Source organism: Pocillopora damicornis, chromosome 13 (assembly GCF_964200805.1).
Source record: "Pocillopora damicornis chromosome 13, jaPocDami1.2, whole genome shotgun sequence".
Taxonomy (NCBI): domain Eukaryota; kingdom Metazoa; phylum Cnidaria; class Anthozoa; order Scleractinia; family Pocilloporidae; genus Pocillopora; species Pocillopora damicornis.
This window is the reverse complement of record NC_142682.1, coordinates 3,073,905-3,094,057: the sequence shown is the minus strand read 5'-3', so window position 1 is coordinate 3,094,057 and position 20,153 is coordinate 3,073,905. Positions and strand designations below refer to the sequence as shown.

The window sequence follows — 20,153 nt, the reverse complement described above, 5'->3', positions numbered from 1 at the left end:
ACATCTTGAGTGAAATAACTTCTCTTTATTCATTATTCTGCAATAGTAGCCTCATCATAGTTTGTTACCACCATTCTAAGTTATATTTTCGGAATCTTTCCTTAATATTATAATTTCCTGCGCATTTAAAGTTAAAATGAAAATAGGCTTCAGTTCAGATTATACAATTACTTTCCGCTTTCTGCAGAATGAATTATTATTCATAAAATTGAATCTTTATTTTCGAATACTCTCCAAACATTATTGGAATACAAACTTAGAATGATGAATTTTCACATCCTCCACAAATTTTTAATCATTCGCCCAAAAACTATCTTGGAAGTGAAGAAAATAGAGATATGTACAAATTTTTTGCAATTTAGAAAATCACTGCAACCTCTGTGTCTACTTAGAATCTTAAATGTTTTATTTCTTAGTAAACCCTCCTAATTTACTTCTTGCCTCACGCCAGCGTTAATCAAAATTAGTATATACCACACAGGTGAATAGTGTTTTCCGCGCGCGCTGATTGCCCGGTTCGGTAGTATTTAGCCAGTAATGTTCCCCTCCGAGCAGCAGGGGAAAAAATCCGGCGTCAAGAGTTTAATTTCCTTCTTCGGTGTATTGACAGAAAATTCATTTTTTGGTTGCTGTGTAGTCTATACTAAGTCTTTGCTAAGACAATTATTTACCATAGTGTCGGTGAATAATTGTTATTAATGAACAAAAAATTTCCAATTCATTTCTCAAGTAAGACGCAACAGGCAAATATTCGAAAGCATCAAAGGGGGGGGGGGGGGGGATATTTAAAAAGTTTTCTTTTATCACGAGTAAAAAATATATTTCTGTAAAAAGATAGAACAATCCAAGCATGCTCATTTTCAATGGCTGGAAAGGTTAATGACATCTCGTATCATACCTTGCTCCATTTAAAGAGAGCATAGCGTGACAAGTTTACAAAACGTTCGAGAAGAACGCATGACATTCTAGTTCGAGAAAATTGTGTGAAATGAATAACGCATTGACTATGGTATAAAGTCTTTTTTTTCCTCATGACTTGTTTTCCACTTTCTTGTTATCAAGTCTGAACATTTTTTCCGTAAGTACCGTCAGGGGGTCGATAGAGTTTGGGCAAAGCCATGACTTGCCACGAATTGAAGGCATATCTTCGTATTCCAGTGTTCTTGTATGTATTCTCTCGTCTCGTCCCTTCACTACAAAACACAAAAGCAGAAAAACTAGATTTACCCAATGTTTGAGTAGTTAATAAAGAGGTATAGAAGTTTTTTATTCCTGCAAATAATTCACCTGTGTCAAAAAATAAACAGAAGGAAATACAGGCCTCAAAAAACGGATAGTGAGACAGAAAACTTGTTACGCTAATCAGCAACCTTATTTATTCAAAATTTGTGCTCTTTGTCTAGTTCTGTTCGCAAAATGAAATCGCCACAGCGAACTTGGATTATGTGTCCTAAAACCAAAGCCAGAGTAATCAAAAGGACCAATAAGAACACAGGAAATTTTTCACAGGGAACCAATGAGAACTAATATAAAAAAACTAGCAAACTTCATGAGGCGTGGGAAGACGAGTGACTTTGTAGAGATTGGTTCAAGTGAAGTGTCTGATTGGTTGAGATGGTGGGCCTCTCGAGTCTTCTAGACCAATCAGAGAGCACATCGACGTAAGACCACAGCAATCCCAGATTACTTTTGACATTCAGTTGAAAATTACCCTGAGGTACTCTAACGTCGGTTGCAAGTTTTACCAAAATTTTACAAGAGGGTTGGTGGGGAGTCTGACTACTTTCTTAAATGAGGGGAAACATATGGACCCTGGCACTCCCCGCTAGCAACGCCCTTGTACGGTACCTTCTCATGGCGTCTAAGGCCTGCTGGAAAAACTGTGAGTCCATGTTGTGTTCCCGTTTGAGGATCATGCACTGCTCCAAAGTGATTCCCATTCCTGTTCGGTCTTTTGCGCTTTTACAACTCATGAAACGGCATCCGTTCAACCTCCAACAAATCTGTGGGAAAGGAAGAGAGAATTGTTATAAATCGTTATAGGGAAGCATTAGACCCAGTTCTTACTTTACAAAAGTCTATCTTGCACTCGAGGATTTCGGTCGTAGCTTACTCCAGTTTCCCTAATATCAAGCGACAAAGAGTATGTAGCCACCTTCACAATCCACAGATGCCAATTCGATCCAATTTTTCGCTCGCCGGAATCCGTTTGTATTCCTGAATGGGTGTAAATGGTTAAAGCCAAGGCCACATCCAAAACAAACCCCGCCAAATCTTAAACATTTCGATCTGATCGTGATCTTCTCCCCCTTCCCCCCCCCCCCCCCCATAGCCCACAGGCCACTGTAAAATGAGATACTGAGCCACTTTCAATTGAGTGTCGAAGGCAATGAACTCGCTATGTGATTGGTCCAGAAAACCTGCGCCATCCTCTCAGCCAATTAAATTCAGCCAATCTCAGCCAATCTCAGCCAACCGCAGCCAATCTCAGCAAATCACCTCTTCAGAAAATTTGCTTGTTTATACTTGGAGTTCTCACCGCTTTCTTTAGATATTTCCATTCCTCCGATTGGTCGTTGCGATACCTTTTATTTTGATTTTACGAAACTCAATGAAAATGCACTCTAATACGCTGTACCTCTTCGCTGATGAGGAGAATGTCCACATTCTTCCCTCGTCTGCTTTCAATGTTTGATTTCAAGGACTTCATTAGCTGCTCCACACTATGATCACCTTCCCTTCTGGAGGTAACTGGTAGGATTGGAATTAAAAAAGGAAGACATCAAATGAATCAAATGCCTGTCTCAATAATCCTAAATATCAACAAAGAAGATACTTTCCAGGCGGCCGAGAAGGGAGGAAGGGACAAGACAAGAAAGAACGGGGAGGGGGGGGGGGGGTCATGGAAGAGAGGGATAAGGGAGAGAGTGAGGAAGTTAAGGAAGTTAAGAAGTAGTTAGATGGAAGTAGGGAGGTAAGAGGAAAACTGAAGGGAAAACAGATGACATGGTTTCATTAGACAGGCATTTCTGCGGTTGACCAAAATTCTCAAAACGTCTTTCAACTTACTTGCGTCGGGAAACTTGTCTTTGAACTGTTCAAGGTAAAAATTTAGGATACTATAGTTATCACCATTGATCTTTTCTTGTAGACTGGTGTCTCCAAATCTGGAAGAGGAGTTTTTCAAATATGACATAAATATTAAGAAGGATGAGATATTTTGCAGTGGATGTCTTCGATAAATGTTCCCAGAAAAAAATGGAAAATGAAAAACCTAGTTCGTTTTCGGCTCTAGTCATTATTAATAGACTGCATAAGATTTCCTGAGTCGTATTAAGCTATACGCTGCACCTTTCTGCATATCATCCTGCCAAGAGATTAAAAACTGCAGAATATCCATTGGCTGGGAGATTGCGTGACTTCTTTCCTCTTGCACATCATGCAAGTTCCGTTACCGACTGCTTTAATCAGCTTTAATACTGAAGTTCTTGGACCCTTCTTTCCCATAACCTCCGTAGAGTTTACGACAGATTCTTTGAATTGGTCAGGTTCTTTTTTCTCACAACCGGTCGTCTACACAATCTAAAATCTCTTTAAGGAGACATTAAATATCACCTATAGAAAGGTTACCTTTCAGCCAGTGTAGCGTGTTCATTGATGCCTTGTGTAAAGAGCACTGGAATGACCTTGACTAAACGACCTTCCTGTAAGTCACGTGGCAGCCTCCGGAAGTGGACAGGCGGAAGTGACACGTTCACTTGAATATAAGACCTAATAAAGAACAACTAAATTCATGTAGTTGCGATATTAAGAGTTTCATAAGAATCTCTCATAAAGCGTATTTGTATTTGATATCAAAGTCATTGAAAAGCGTGAGAGTACGGATGACACTATAGAGGGAAAGTATGTAACTGTTTGTCTAGGGTGGGGAGACACAATCACGCTATTTCTATTATTACTACCTACCTAGCGCCGATTGGCCCATTAAGGACAGAGGGAGATACAAAAATTGGTACTATCCACGAAACTAAGCGATGACTGTGTCGTCATTGCGCAGATCCACGGGAAACATTCTGAGCTGACTAATATATAGATTTAGCCAAGCCTAAAAGCGGAGCTCGCATTTTTTTCCCCGCACGTCTCAAGGGCACAACGCCTTGCCCCGGCCAGGACTAGAACCCGGGTCGTCCGACTCGGAGCCCAGTGCACCGACCACTGGACTACTGGACAAAGCCGTGGCGTTGGCGTGCCCGCGGTACAGTTGACCACGCATGTTAAAAGTAGCACCTTGTACGGTGGTACGGTCGTACATCCAAATTTTTTCGGCTTGATGGGTTACTACTATTTTGTATAATTTTGGGGCTACGCTCTGCGAGCTCCGCTACAAGCAAACGCAGCAAAAAAATTTATCTTACCTGTTCCCACTTAAAGTTGGGATTTCATCTTCTCTGTCACACAGTTTGAACTAAAATAAAAACAATAGTTTACTACAGGCACGGCACGCTTCACTTAATCTAGCAATCGAGAGAATCTAATAAAGAAAAAGCTAGGCAGTAATAAATTTATGCCTAAGATCTGTATTCTCCATCTAAAATCTTAATTTTTATCTATCCTTTCGAAAGATTTATACGCCATGGAAGTATGTCCTTTGTACATTCCTTCCTTTGACAGAATGTAGCATTTTGCAGGGGTTTTCGCATCTTGGTTTGAGAGTATATTTCTCACCAACTTTCTTTTGAAGAAGCCTTGCACTGATACAACGACAAGAACAAAGTTGACAGGTCACCTTAAATTTGACGCACGTTAGGTTACTTATGCTCACACACACGTCTTCCAGCATTCCCATTTCATCCCCTAGAGACAAAAAAAAACATTCACGTGATATAACGTATATCGTAGATGTAGGGTCACAATGAGAGATGGGTTTGGTTTTATCACTGTAGGCCATCTCCGTTCATCTGTAAACAAACACGGATGTTACTTCAGCTACCTACATCTATTGCAAAAAAAAAAAAACCATCTGTCCATTCGGAGAGTAAGAAGATGAAAGGCCATGAAAATGGAGGTTCAAGTCAGTTCATCCAAATTAAAGACATTACACTGCTACCACAGTGCTCAAACGTCGGGCATGCGTAAATTGGTAAAATTTCGCCAGCCGCGCGCCAATTTTCGGCGTTTAGTTACCCCTTGGCCTTTTCAACGTTCACACATGCGCAGATGTTTGACAGCCACATTCAAAATGCTTCGCGATAAAAATCACGGGCTCAAGATCAAGAAAGGAGAGTGAAGAAATGACCAATGTCGTCAATATTTAGAGAAATGAGATTAATGATACCCAGAGGGCTTTCTCCTTACTTTATCTGTAAAATCCCAAATGAAAAAAAAAAACGTAGCATTTCATACCGTTTGTGGTAAGAAGGCTCTCAAAATGTGCCAGAAACCCAATCTGAACAAGTTGCTTTAGATACACAGCGTTGGAGAATGATGTGTGAAGTTTACAAACAAACCCAGCCACCAAAGCCGTGACCTACAAACAGACACCCAGAAAGTACTTATTAGATACCAGTCCAAAGTCAAATCAAGATGTTTTAAGCCTTACGATTCAAATTAATGCCGGAGCTTATCTGTTCTTCACAACATGATACGACCTAAGAGTGTTCCTAATCATCCCTGATGAGATTGGTGTAAATCACAGGTTCCCCACTCCCCACCCCCCACACCCGCATTTTGTTAGGTTTGGAAACAGTTCGCCAACTCCTGAATGGAGATTACACTGTGAGAGGAAAGTGTTCTGCCCCAAGAACACATCACAATGACCCAGTCAGAGCTCTAACCCAGACCTCGCTCTAATAAGCTTCCAAGTCTCTTAAACGTGACTGTGGCAAAATAATCAACGGAAGGCGCCTTTGCGTTGCTAAGCAACCAAAGCGATCTCAAGACAACGAACCGAGGCTCAATGTTGTACAAATTTATTAATTGACAATACAAGGGGTATCATCCTATCTCGGTCGCAAATACTTACTGCGTGAGAGAAAACAATGTCCTGCCTTCTTCGAATTTCGTACAGTAGAGAGGCGTGTTTGGCTTCTTCCTGTAATTACGATATGAAACGTGAAGAGGAGAACCTTAAACGTATTCTGATTGCCTAAAGTGCATTAAGAGAATTCGGTTTTATATCAAAATAGCACCTACAGCTGATACCGGTAAGAGTGTATATCTTCATTAATAGGGCATTGAAATTGTTTAGGGAGGTTACTTGTTAATCGCATCTCGAGATAGAAGGTTAGAAAGTGTTTTTCGTAATCTAAGCGTACCTGTAACTGAAGGAATATCATTCCCAGATAGATTTCCTTCACCAGACCGTCTACAGCTCTGGAAAAGTCATGCACCTCAGATAAAATCACTTCCACCCAAGATTTTCCTATACAACAGGACAAAAATACTCAAATATAAGAGAGCTGTGTTACTTATCAGACATCCGTTCAATTTGGACAAAGGAAAAAAAAAAAATTGCTTCATTCCCATAATGCATCTGTACCTTCAGGTGGCCGAGCATTCTGAACCATACTTTCCATGTGACTCTGCATCATGACGAGGCTCTGATTGACGAGAGTAGACAGTTCCTACAGAAAGACAAATGAAAGAGAGAAGGTTTTGATTTCATAGGAACGAGAATTTCCTATTGTCAGTGGTCATTCCAACGGAAACAAGACTTCTCACATCTGCTCCAAATGACCGCTTGCAAACGCGGGCTCAGGCAAATATGACACTTGGGCCTTGAAAATTTTGTTTCAAAGATGGAAAATTTTGGGTTCAAACTTTGCGTTCAAAAACTTCATGCCGGGTTCAAATCCCGTACGAGCTTGAAATTTTCAGGCCTTATTTTCACTACTGCTTAAGTAGTCTTCATTGCTGCGAAGATCACTTTCATCTCTTAATCCTCAGTTCACAACTATATATTCACAATTATTTATATATCATTTTACGAGTTTGTTACGAATTACCATAATGACCAGCTTGTCGGCTCAGATGTAGCACTGAACTGGTATCGCAAAGGTCATGGGTTTAAATCCCGTAAAGGCCTGAATTTTTTGAGCCCTTGTTTTCACCATTGCTTGAGGGGTCTTCATTATTACGAAGATCGCTTTCATATTCGAAGGTGGAAAACTGTCACTATTTACACTTCTATCCACTTCTACTTTTGGAAGTCGGTAAAGAAAATTCGCAAATTATTTTCGCCAAGATACTTTACCTGGCACTTAGCACTAGGTTTGGTAAATATCTGAACATTCCAGAAATTATCTGTAAACAAAAAAAACAAACAAACAAATACAAAAACAACGATAAATCAACAATTAGAAGATCAAAAATGATGCAAATAGGACATAAAATAAAGAATTTCGAGAGGTTTATTGTGATGAGGTTTTGGATGGGTCAATGTTTAGTCTGAGATTTTATTTCTAAAACGCGTTTCTCACACCATTAAGTGCAATAAAACAATAACTAATTCTAATCACTATATTAGTTTCCAACGGCAAAAGGTATAAATATACTGGCATTCTATCACAATGCGGTAATCTGATTGGCTGCGCTACTCGCTGTCTACTCCGTGATCGATGGTGAGTTTAGTGTACGGCTTAACTGTGTGCTGTTGTAAACAAAATAAGATAAAAACGCGAGTCTGTCTTTTTTATTAGGTTTGTTACATTCACGAAACACTTTCAACACCCTAGATCCAATAATCTACTTGTTATCTGGACTTAACAGCTTATAGAATGAGTGTTACTCTAGGGTATACCTCCGTCTGTAGGCGAATCTTCCTCTTTAGGAGAAGGCACAGCTTTCTCAAGCGACGCTAATGATTCTACCACCAAAGGGGCTTCACGAAATTTCAATAACTGTGTCGCCTAAATAAAAGAAATTAAAGAGGCTCAAACACAAACGACTAGGAAAATTAAATTGTTCTAGTCATAACGAGATTTAAACCATGAAGTACTATAGTTCGTGCCTCTGATTGGACGAACGATGTATTTTCACAGTCGTTCGTTAGGTATGTATGAAACAATCTCATCCTAATCTTGATAACATGCTGGCCCATCGTACAATATGAGTTCGGGAAAAAAAAATTTCCGTGGTTTTAAAATTTCCAAAGCAGATCTACTTTTAATTTATTTTCCTTTGCTTAAAATCTATTAACTAATCTGAGACAAAAAAACAAAATCGTACATGTAAGAAAAAAATTTAAAACCAAATAAAAAGGTGAACTGACTAAAGCACATAGATCTTTCAGGAAAGGAAGGCTGATCCTTCCCAGAATACCCATCAACATACTGATTTTCTTGTACCCAGTTCATTGTAAGCCTTGGTGGACAGACGTAATGTCGGTATAAAGTGCTCTGCCAAATAACACTACAGACTGATAAGAACGAAAGTCACTACACGTAACCACTCCCCTGCGCGGGAAACTGAGTGACCTTGTCGCTATTGGTTTTAATTTTGATCTGATTGGTTCAGACTACAACGCGGGTTTTTCTCGACCAATCAAAACAAAGCAAGGTCTAATTAATGGAGCACGTGACCCTTCCTACATACCTTGTCTGAAAGACGCGACATGGTTTCCAACAGATTTGTCACATCTCCCGATCTGATGGCCCTAGAAAACGAAGACATTGCAATAAAATTGTTAGTATAAAATTCACAAAGTTATTGGGGTAACAGCTGGATACAAAATCAGATAAAATTCGGATAAAAACCAAAAAAGGAAAAAAATGAAAGAAAAACAGCCTAAAAAGGTCGTCCTATAGTCGTTAAGGATCTTTGATACTTTTCGCATCCACAACATTTTTCGTTTTTCCTCTCCCGGAAATGTCATTTTCAACATTTCACTGAATAAAATAATACTCTCCTACATTTTTTTTTGCCATCGCTAAAAAAGCCTAACCCTGTTATAAGAGCAATCGTGATAAAGTATTCACTTGGAAAGTAAGAAGTTAACTGTTCGTTCAACATTCTCTTAATTAAAAGGTAGAAATCAAAATTTAGCGACTTACTTCTTGACATTTTCACAATGTTGGCTCAGTTGTGACTTAAATTTTTCCAAATTAACTACAAAAGAACAAACGAGGAGTTTATAACAGCTTCCGACGGAGAAGTCCAACCACAATTTTCATTTTCCGATCTACACAAATCAGTACAAAAATTAAATGCTCTGTAACTGCGATTATCTCCTAATTCGAAAAACATATGCTGTCAAATCGTAAAACACCCTTTTATACAAATGACTGAAACATTAACTCGCTGATATCTTTGTGAACGCAGCCAGAGCCAAAAAATCAGCTAGTTTACCCATAAATGGATATTTCTTTAACGCTCTGTGGTGGATATCAACCCATCCTTTTCACCCCCGCTTCGTGCACTCACCTCTAAGCTGTTTCACCACTGGAGCTTTGTTTTCACTCTCCCCACCACTGAAAGTCAATTAAATTTGTTAGATTTACCATTTGATACCCTTAGAGGTCCCCTGAGCTATATCATAGACGTCGGGAATCACAAAAACCGTTTGGTACGAAATATTTCAATGCAATACCCTTAGTACTCCAGCAAAGTTGGTTGCACTGACTCTATCATGTAAGCATACCTCTGTTGTGCCTTCCTAAGTGTCGTGTACAGTCGCCTTAGTCCTCCCTGGCCAAATTTAAGCGTATGAGCAGCTGGAGCACCGACGGTGACCATGTCATACAATGTCCCTGATGAAAAAAAAAAGCACCTTGTATTTCATCATTAAAGCCTCGTGTAAACGACTTCGAAGATGCCTTAAAAAAATACTATTTTAACAACAATGCAGTACACGAAAAAAAGGATAGTTTTTTTTCCTAAGAACACCGCCACTGACGTCTATAGCTTTCCCGTGTTTAACACCGGTTACAAGCTGTCCCGCGCTTGACAACAGTTACATTACCCCCGCATGACACCGATAACATTTTTTTTTTTTTTTTTGCGCTAAGAGCGGGTAACCAATTTTCCTTGCGCTCAACGTGTGGCAGTATCTATATGTTTTCGCGCGCCTGCGTTGGTAATATTTCGTCGTACGCATGGCACTGATAACATATTTTCCCGCCCTCGGGACTGGTAACAACTTTTCCCACACTCAGCACCAACTCCATTATTCCGACACTCGGCTCCATCTACACATCTAACTGGAACTGGTTTTATCTCCTCTTTCTTTTCACCTCTTGCCAGCTTTGATTAGACTAATTTCTTTTTCGATAAAGGGGCTTCTAATGGAACATTCATCGCAACCAAACATGTACGCTTCTACAACTCCGTACCTCCCTCATTGTCTTGCATAACCTTCATTCGCTGAATGTGCAGATTAATTGGAATAAAAGCCAGTTTCTTATCATTTCTGAGTCTCGCAGGCTTAAAAAATGTACCTAAAAACAAAGAAGTGCATGTCTCAATTTAACCCTTTACACCATCACATCAGCTTGTATATTCTCCGTACCGTTCTCTATACATTTCCTAAGGTGCTGACAAGGAGAATTTGTTTAAAAAATCAAGAGCTCCTTCATTCGGTGATCATTTTCTTTACTCTCGTAAGCTATATGTGTGATCCAGGCGTGACATTGTAGGGAGAAATTAGATGCTAATCACTCTTAAGTCTAATAAAATCATCTGCACCCACATCACTTGCGGTCATAACAATCTTAAATACGTATTGTTTTTACAACGAACCTTGTAAAGGAACAAGTTCTTGAAGATTGCCTTTGTAAGCACAGATGAGCTTGAAATGATTGTCAAGGATCTCTTGCCGAGCATTTTCCCAGTTAGGATTCAACTAAAATAAAAATGTTCAATTAAAATCGATACTTTAGAGTCCAGACAATTTGAGAACACCATCTCTTAGTTCACTGTTGCAGCGCTCTTCAAATGAAGATTAGAGGTATCTAATTCTTAGGAAAATTACATGTATCAACGTTTCTTATTGGACCTATTTTCAACGGGGCCGATTGCAGATGAGTGCTCTCTCTACCAGGCTGGTATCCACCTAATACACTTTTCAATGAAATGACTTACATCTTCACTACATCTATCAAATACCACTTAACAAAAATGTAAATGAAATTCTCACATCTCCCAGGTGGTGAAGCTCAAGAATCTTCTGCTGCTCCTCTGCGATATACATTTTCCTGAAAACAAAATGGTACTTTACAAGCCGAAACTAAAAGGTCAGAGCGTTTTGGCGGCCATGGCGAGTAGGAGAAATTTGGTACTAACTTTGCTGCGAGAATCGCCGAGTTGACAATCTATTTGGTGGTCACGTTACAAGTTGCGATGTTTTTTAAAATTACTTAGTGCTCACGATCCAATTCTAAACTGAAAGAAACATTTGCGTTAAATACTATTTTAAAATGCTCCGAAGTATTCATGTATGGAAAAAATTACCACTTTCTCTTCGATTGTCTGAGTATGATGCTTCGAGATGTCGCGCAAACCTCCAAGTAAAAGCGCCAATCAGTTATTTCTTTAACTTAAAAAAAATATTATATTCTGGTAACTTAGCCAATCTTTTTGGCCACTGTTTTATGATTTAAAGTAGCCGAGTGGCGACTCTGAAAAAAAAAACGGACTTGGAGCTCTATGAACCATGGTGACTTGCACAAAACAGGTCTATGTAATGCAAAATGGTTACACTGCGTTTAGTCATAATAATCAGTATTTGACTGGCCTGCGGACAGGCTCTAATAAGCGCTACGATATAAGCAGCGTAGCCCTGCGCGTTTCGAGCAGTCGAGCAATGAGAGCGCGCGCGAGGTCCGCGAGGGTTAATAAAGGACCCCAGCAGACCTCTCGCACGTTCCTTCGCGCGCTTGCGGGCTCGTATTTGATAGATTTTAAGTACTCACAACAGCTGAATTGGTATTTTAAAAGTGAGGACGCTCTCTCCCATCATTTCCACCACTTTGAGAACAACACCTCGCATCCTGGAAGGAACGAGAAAAAGGATATATATATATATATATATATATATATATACTTTGCACAATGGAGAATGTGCTTCCGTTTTCAACGCTTTATTAAAGACCCGACGCGTTTCGGCATTTGCCTTCCTCAGGGGCCTTAACATGCAATTGTTACAGAGTCGTAATTGGTTAATTGTGTGACGTAATACAGTGCATGTTGCTTAATTAAATGCTGAGTAAAATCTCTCGTAAACAATTAGTGTTTCTAATTGGTAAACAGTTTTAAAACCTTTATAACGTATGTTATAAACAATTTATGTACCTAAAACTTTATAAAGGTTTTCGCGTAAAAGCTTTATCCAGTTCTTTTGTTTAGTCCATATGGCTGAAAGGAGTTTAATGTTCTTTGCCAAAAAATCTCTCTTTCTCTCAGAACTTCTTTCTTTTTGTCAGTCTCTAAATGATCTTTTCTGATTTGCTCTATAATGGTTATAGTAACATTATTGTTAAAGTCGTGAGTTCGTTTGTTATGTAATATATACATATATATATGTATATAGGAAGAAGCTCACTCCTCCTAAATATGTTTATTCCTGTTCTACCTGAAGCACACGGACAGTGTACACGATTTTGTAATTCTTACGTGGTTGGGAATCTGTAACTTCTTTTCTGAATGTGTTCCACCATCGCCATAGATCTATACGAAATAAAAAATTGAAGGAAAGAAATGAATCACTAATTTCATTATGTTCATCATCATCAGCTTATTACTATGTGGATTGGGTTTTTTCCATCGCATACGGATAATTTTCTTCGGGCGAGAAGGTCGACTGGATACACGTCAACTATTAAAACATTATGCTCACAATTCCGGACAATGCCTGCTTTGAAACGATGTAAATTTTATTGATATTGATACCCAATGTTGCACACGCCAGGTAAAATTGGCAATACAACTAAGACTCCATCTAAAGAATATTAACAGAAACAGTGGAATAAAAATCCCAGAGGCACGGACGCCGACGATCTTGAAACGTAACCATAAGATAGCCTTGCGACTGTAAACCACTGAAAGAACACATCTCCGAAACGCGCCGATCACAGCTTTTAAAAACCAACCAATCAGAGAATAGCGGTTCATAAGATGACGCGTGTGCAGATGACCATATCGCCTGAAAAAAAAGTCTCACAGTATTCAATCGAAACGTCGCGATCCACATCGGAAGTGACTACATCGAGCCTAAGTGGTTAAATCGAGAGACAAAAAAAAAACACACACAACCGAACTTCATTAGGGCTTTGACGTGTGTTACCTTCCGCTATTTTTCCTGGTTCCCACATCATTCTCCTTCTGCAATGACAAAGATAGTCCTTTAGCTAAGGGAATAACTCAGACCAACCGCACTATACGTGACTAAAAATACCTTTACCTCAATTTGAGAAATTCTTTTTGATGATTTACGACCATCCACCTGGTCAGAAGATAGAGAAAATAAAAATCATCATCATCATCATCATCCTCATCAATTGTCCTTTTGGCGCCAAGTGACATAAACGTTTCAATAGCAAATAGCGTCTTTGAGTTGGTCTAGCAAAGACTACAAGCCACTTTTAAATCATTATCAAAACGTAATTTTTGCCTTTGTGTTTGGATTTTCATTATTTTATTTGCAGGTGAATTTTGTTTTGTCTACAACATAACTATACAAAAAAATTACTTCTAAGCAAGGGAGCAAAAAGCAGTTAACCCTTTACACCCTGACATCAAGATGCATATTCTCCATACTATTGTCTTTAGATTTCCCAAGGTGCTGACAAGGAGAATTAGTCTAACAATCAAGAGAGTCTTATGCTAGTGATCGCTTCCTTTATTCTCATGACCTTAATGTGGGATTCAGGGGTGATATTGTGAGGAGAAATTAGATGCTAATCACTCTTGGGGGTCAAAGGATTAAATGATAAACTGAATTATACCCATTTCATAGTTCTTTCTTGTGAACTATTGGAGGACAGACACATAAATGGCATCACCTCTAACAACATTTTGCATTTCTTATCATATAAAACAAACTGATTCCATGTTGCTGTTGGCCTGCACAGTAATAAAACACGGGAGATGAAAAACTGTCATTGGTAAGAACATCAGTGACACAGTCAGCTGCACCTAATGTGCCACACTTTCGTTATTACCACAATTTGATGTCATCTGTGATCTAGTGCCAGACAGACACGTGGTAACATGGAATCTGTTTAGTAAATTAACAGATGAATAAAAGGATGAATGGAATTTTGAAGAAAGAAACTTTTCTACCCTACTGCATCAAATCCAGATATGCCTTAATCAAAGTTGTTTTTCTGATCCATGCTCACCTTCCATCCGAGTACTGTGACAGTTCCACAGGCATCAGGTGAATCAAGAGGACTGGAAATAGAATGGTACACAAATAAACAAACTATGATTAGAACAAGTCTTACTGGCTCATGACTCTTGAAAATAACTTTTTGTTGGAACTACTTACGTCAAAGTTAAGAGCAATTTCTGATCAACTGATGTTAAAATGTCTCCCATTGTGCACATTGCTTGGCCCAACAAGGACATCTGTAAGGGACAGGCCAAAATTCAGTTTAGATAACAGCACAATCTTTTCATCTTTTTTATTGGCATCAAAAGCAAGCACCACATGACAAGATCACTCATACCTCTTCTTTTTCTCTGTCTCTGACATCAAACACCGCTAATTTTAAACGAGTCATCTCATTCACTGTTCCCTCAGGGAACACCACAGTTGTCAGAAAATATGGGTCAATTTTTTGCTAAAGACATTCAAAGGAAACACATGATAAGATATTACCAAAATATGATCAAAAATTCAAATACAATGCACAGTGTCTGTGTCTTTGATCTCTGGGAACACAGTTAAAGCATGCATTATGAATAAATCTGATGTCCAACATAAAAATACAGTTTTGGTTGCCACGACAAGTAGAAAAAACATAACTACTACTTTGCACCTTTCAATCAGTAGGCATGCATAAGGCTGCTTTGTATTAATCACTATATGTTTATGATGTAAAATATAATCAGGACTTTATCGCTTTCTTTTTGAACAATCTGCATATTCATCTTTAGTGCACAGGTATGAAGAAGCCCTCAGATGCACAGGTACTAAAAACCTCCAAATTGATAACCTTTTCTTCAAGAAAAAAGTTTGTAATTTCAAGTTTCCAAGTGGTGATTTTTAGAAACAAAATTAGCTTGCAGCCCATATTAGCAACACAAAAGACTGCTTAACCCATTCATTCCAAAGGTCTACTTTTTAGCAATCATTTTACCTGTTGAAGGCTGTAGCGCAAACAGCCGAAAGCTCGTATTTTTAAAAGTTTTAGCCAGAGATCGTTTTTTAAATTTCATAAAATTCTCCTTATTGTCTGTCATACAATTCTTACCATAACAGTTTGGAGATTTTGGTATAAAATCAACTGTGCAATAGTCCCCTTGTTGATATGTTTCTTTATTCTTATCACTTGCCTGCTTCATATTGTATAAATATTATAAAGGGAAATTCTTTCAATTGGTCATGAGGCAGACAAATACAAGTATACATATTTTTGTCTCATAATTTCCATGCACATCATTGGTGCATCTACATCTAAGGAAATAATCAAGAGAATTATTCAATTTTCCATCTCCAAAATTTATTCTTAAAAGACAAACCTTCTTTTTCCCAGCCAACCCACCCTATAAACTAACCTCAATTATTTCAGTCTGTGCATGTTTACTCCAAGATGTTGAGGGTGGGGTCATGGTTCTAATTTCAACAAAGGCATTTGGCAGTTGTCCTTCCTCTGAACTAATCAGCTGATGACAAGCTGGGAAAATAAATACAGCTTACTAAATAATTTCAAGGTCCATACTTCCAGTTTTCTACAAAAGCACTAGTAGCTGGTTTTTTTGTCTGCTACCAGCCTTGTTTCTAAAGCATCATTCAGCTACTTCAAATAGACAAAGCAGCAAAATACCTGTCTTAATTTGAGATCAATTTCAACCTTTGCTGTCTGATGCTTTTTTTTAATAGCTGAGCAATGAAAAATCTCGGGAGAACACTGAGCTTCCTTGCAGCAGCTTTCAAACTCATCCTCTATATGATAAGGATTTTACTACAGCCAACCTTTGTGTAAGAGTTGGGCATAACCTTATCACTAGTACATAAAATTTTATTTATCTCTTATTTTCAAGTCAGAGATGAATAAAAGTTACCTTTGTTAACAAATGATTGGGATTAAGAGTCTTTGATCACATGGTGCATACCAGTACTTTGTCATAACTTTATTGTGAGTGTCTAATCTAAACCTACCAATACACATTTCCAAGAAAGGAGTTTCATCAGCATCTGCTGTACTTGTAGATGAGTACTGACCAATGCCAGGCTTGAGGGGCTGTTGATGAAAATAATGCATTAGAAATGCACATTTCAAATGAGTGTTGTAAAACCAAAATCACAGTAATCACAATAACGAATTGGAACAAAAAAATATATAAAATAAGCCAATATGAACTCAAAATAAAATAAGGTAGCTGCATGATGCATAGGAAAATACTACTGACCATGTCTAGTTTGTTAATTTACAAGATTGTTTTAATTCATCACTCTCTCTTCCAAGATTTTTAATATCCCTTCCTTCTGAAATATGCCACACCTCACTCATGTGGACACATAAGCCAAATGTTTATAATGATCTACACACCAGATTCTTCAGATTTTTGAAAACCTCAAGTACGATGAAAAAATTACCTCTTGTTGGGCTAGAGGATGAAAATCTGGAAGTGGATCCTGTGATAAACAATTAAAAATTTAAGTCAATATATGATTCAAGCATTTAGAAGACACAACTTAAAACAAAATTCACAGCACTTTGAGAAATGATTCCCGAAGTAGCAAGGTTTGCAGGACCCTGTCTGATTGTATAATTTGTTTTTGTTTGAATGTAAGTGGCTGAAAAAGATGCGTGAATTTTCTAGGACAACCACTAAGTGTTGAAAAGTAGATTGATACAACCTGGATCTCAACAGCAGGATATTTCTCCATTTTAACAAGTATTACCTTTCCAGTAATCTCCATCAGCTGTTTCCTCAAGCTAAGAAGCTTGCTTCTTAGACTTTCATAACTAGTAATTCAATAAAGAAAAAGAAATAAGAGCTTTGTGACCAATTTAAAAAGGTTAAAGTCAGAGGCTTCCCTTTTATCATCACTCAAGTAAAGGGACACAATGGCGGGTCCAAGGGCAAGGGTCCAGAGATTGCCACACATAACCAAAGACACATTCAACTAACCTAGCATTTTTTATCTTTTCCATCCATTCTTCTGTATCTTTGGTTGAGTTTCCTCTGAGATGATACCTCTGGGTGTCATCTTCATCAAACACTGTTGAATTAAAAGAATCAATGGCCAATGGATAAACCATCATGCACCAAAAATAATCTGTCATAACTGAATTGAGAATTGAATGACACAGTCTTGGAATTACAGTTAACCCAGTCAATTCTCCTCTCTAGCTAGTACACATTTCTTTGTTTACAAGAAATTGGTGTTCAATCAAGGTCACAAATTGTACCTGATGAGTTTGAGTATTCTTACCACCTGTTTGCTGAATAATGTATGGATACTACAGGGAGAAGTAACATATTAATCACTTCCAGAAGTTAGAGAGTTAAGAAATTTAATTACCTCCTGCACAGACATTATTTTGGAATTAAAGCAAGGAAAACTGATCAGTTGGAAAGAAATTAGAGACAGGTTGGCCAAGATTAATTTTTGGTAAGTGCATTGGACATCAAATATAGTGATCATGTAAATCAAACTCCAAATGATTGTGTGAAGATGCACAATTTCATGCCTTGCCTAACTTATAAAGGAAGAAATAATTTACCAATTGTGAATCCATGCTTCTTCTGAGTTGGTGAGTCTTTTAACACTTGGCACCGTTCAAGCACTATAGCACCAACAGGGTCAGAGGTCTGCATAAAATCACAAAAATTTGGTCTCAGTTTTAAATCAAACACCAGTTAATAATCAACGAGTAAATGTTTCATCTGCTCTTCAGAAGGTTGGCAAATGGTATGCTGAAATATTTTGGATCTTGAAAATTTTAAGCAATCCTGAAATCTCATCACCCTTTGGAGATAAGCCGTGATGCCTTACATGATGCCTCCCCCTTAATTCTGGTGATCCTAACCTCCCACAAACTCATAGTCAGTGCCATTGTTGTTGTTATTATTGCCATTGCTGCTGTTCACATGATAAATGTGACAATACTAATGAAATCACTTATTAAGTCAAAGGTTTTTTACTTTCTGCCAAGCTAACAGCAAGCTATAGTGAATCAGGCATACAGTTTTCATGACTAGTTAGGTCAATAGGTCACAGATGCATACAAACCTTGTCTTTTGTCTTGAAGTAGAACAGCAGATTTCCTCTGAGGCGAAACCATCTTTCTGTATAAACTTAAGGAAAAAAAACATTGATTCAATTTCCTTAAAGCATCTCAAATTTTTGGCAAACCTTCTCATCTCCTGCACAGTATTAAGATAACTGTATGTGAAATTTTAATTTCAAAATTGCTGGATAATCTCGATTGATGTGTATTGATTCTTGCATTTACCTGGTTTCGTTTCAAATATAATATGAATACATGCAATATTTGGACAAGAACAATATTGCTCTTCCTTCTAAAATCAACTAAGGGTTTATTTATTACTTCATTACAACAAACTACATAATTTGACACAATGGAGCTATACCAAGAATTATTCTTTAATGGGACCAATAGCATTTTTGTCAAGAAAATTGAAACGAGATAATCTTGCAAATGTAATTCACGGATTACAAATACGCTTCGCGGTAAACCTCATGTTATAATTAGGCATCAAAAATGCACGAACTTAGATTCAGAGGTTACATTTATTATTAAAACAATTTAAAGGTGTTCTATACAGCGAAGACAAAAAATTTATTTACATAACTGTTTAGGTAATTGACGATTCTGGATGTCAAAAATACTTTCCTTTAAATATCTCGATCATTTGAAGTCATCTGTTTATATTTTACCTTCGTTCCTTTGCCAGAAATGGCCTTCTTTCTCCTTCAACCACAATACATCTTCCTTGTCAAAGGGAATGTCTGTTCTTGTAGCAATAAAAGCGAGTTCCTTTTGGTTAAATCTCATATTTTAGGGAAATCCGGGTTCGCTCGAGGTATCCTCCATTTTAGCATAACAATAAGCTGGCTAGTTACCAGTCCTAAGGGTTTTGCTTCAGTTGTTGTTTCAGTAGACGAGACCCGGAAATCTTAAACATCCGGAAGATGTGGAGTTTCCTACCCTAAATCAAGCTGATTGAACAAACTCCTTAAATTCGAGTTCCCTAATTCAATTTTGTCACGAGCACGTTTCTCGAAGGCCCCAGTAACTTAACAGGCCTGTAAAGTTGTTCTGCTTCCACTCAAGATGGGGGTTTTTAAAGTTTGAAAAATAAACAATAAATCTATCAGATAGAGAAACAAAATGGACTTGTTGGCACGTGAGAACCTACTTCTGTATTCTTTGAGTTTGGATGTCAAAATATGGCCTCAGTTCCGTCAAGTTACAGGGACCTTAAAGAAATGGGCCCCAGGTCCGTCCAATTTTGGGCAGATTTGCGCGATATTGGACGGTGCTTTCACGAACAGGAGCCTCCAAAACCTTTCCGTGCAATTTTAGACGATTTCAATCAACTTGAGACGATTCCAATTAATTGTAGACGATCCTACATGATTTTAAGACTGTGTAGCTGATCCGATTTCGTCCGATTTCACACGATCTCATCCGAATTTCAACGGGTCCGTCCGATTGTGGACATCTCAGCAGGCGGTTAAAAATCATACTTGGTTTACAACGGTTGCACTCGAGTGGGAAATGTCGAACACAGCTAATAAAAGGAAGGGATTTTCAACGATGATTATGATTTTTAGGGACAACAACAGCGTGGAAGAAGCATGACCATATAATGATTGATGTATACGGCTTGCTCCGTGCCCAACATAGCTTTGCCAGATGGAAATGAGGTAATATGAAGCAAGGTTAAGGTAAACTGACGAGGTGTAACTGTTGTCCTTCCCAATCACTGTGATATGCCAAGCTTTTGGGTAACTACAA

At 38.2% G+C, this 20,153-nt stretch overlaps 1 protein-coding gene across 1 annotated transcript; it reads right to left on the bottom strand.

The window, feature by feature from the left end:
- Nucleotides 1-10: 10 nt before the first annotated feature.
- Nucleotides 11-19,805, bottom strand: LOC113686475 (inositol polyphosphate-4-phosphatase type I A-like). Its single transcript, XM_089191152.1, has 35 exons — nt 19,070-19,805; nt 18,401-18,465; nt 17,892-17,979; nt 17,296-17,386; nt 17,066-17,129; nt 16,757-16,795; nt 16,319-16,400; nt 15,715-15,833; nt 14,664-14,777; nt 14,483-14,562; nt 14,334-14,385; nt 13,394-13,435; nt 13,277-13,314; nt 12,607-12,660; nt 11,907-11,984; nt 11,132-11,189; nt 10,735-10,837; nt 10,329-10,433; nt 9,638-9,746; nt 9,421-9,467; nt 9,051-9,105; nt 8,593-8,653; nt 7,799-7,907; nt 7,253-7,302; nt 6,539-6,623; nt 6,315-6,421; nt 6,023-6,091; nt 5,404-5,527; nt 4,787-4,854; nt 4,416-4,465; nt 3,631-3,771; nt 3,070-3,167; nt 2,639-2,751; nt 1,849-2,003; nt 11-1,193 (listed from the first exon to the last, which is right to left on the bottom strand). Exons 1-35 carry the CDS (start codon nt 19,185-19,187, stop codon nt 1,058-1,060), a joined length of 2,967 nt encoding a protein of 988 aa, XP_089047278.1. The 5' UTR covers nt 19,188-19,805; the 3' UTR covers nt 11-1,057.
- Between the last annotated feature and the right edge of the window lie 348 nt (nt 19,806-20,153).

Bases quoted from the DNA above. Each gene is read 5' to 3' on its own strand.
- LOC113686475 (XM_089191152.1), bottom strand. From the start codon at position 19,187: ATGAGATTTAACCAAAAGGAACTCGCTTTTATTGCTACAAGAACAGAC. The intron at 10,434-10,734 runs GTTCGTTGTAAA...CTTTGTTTTTAG, and splicing joins AGAACTTGTTCCTTTACAAG to GTACATTTTTTAAGCCTGCG. The intron at 4,855-5,403 runs GTATGAAATGCT...TTTTGTCTCTAG, and splicing joins GAGCCTTCTTACCACAAACG to GGGATGAAATGGGAATGCTG.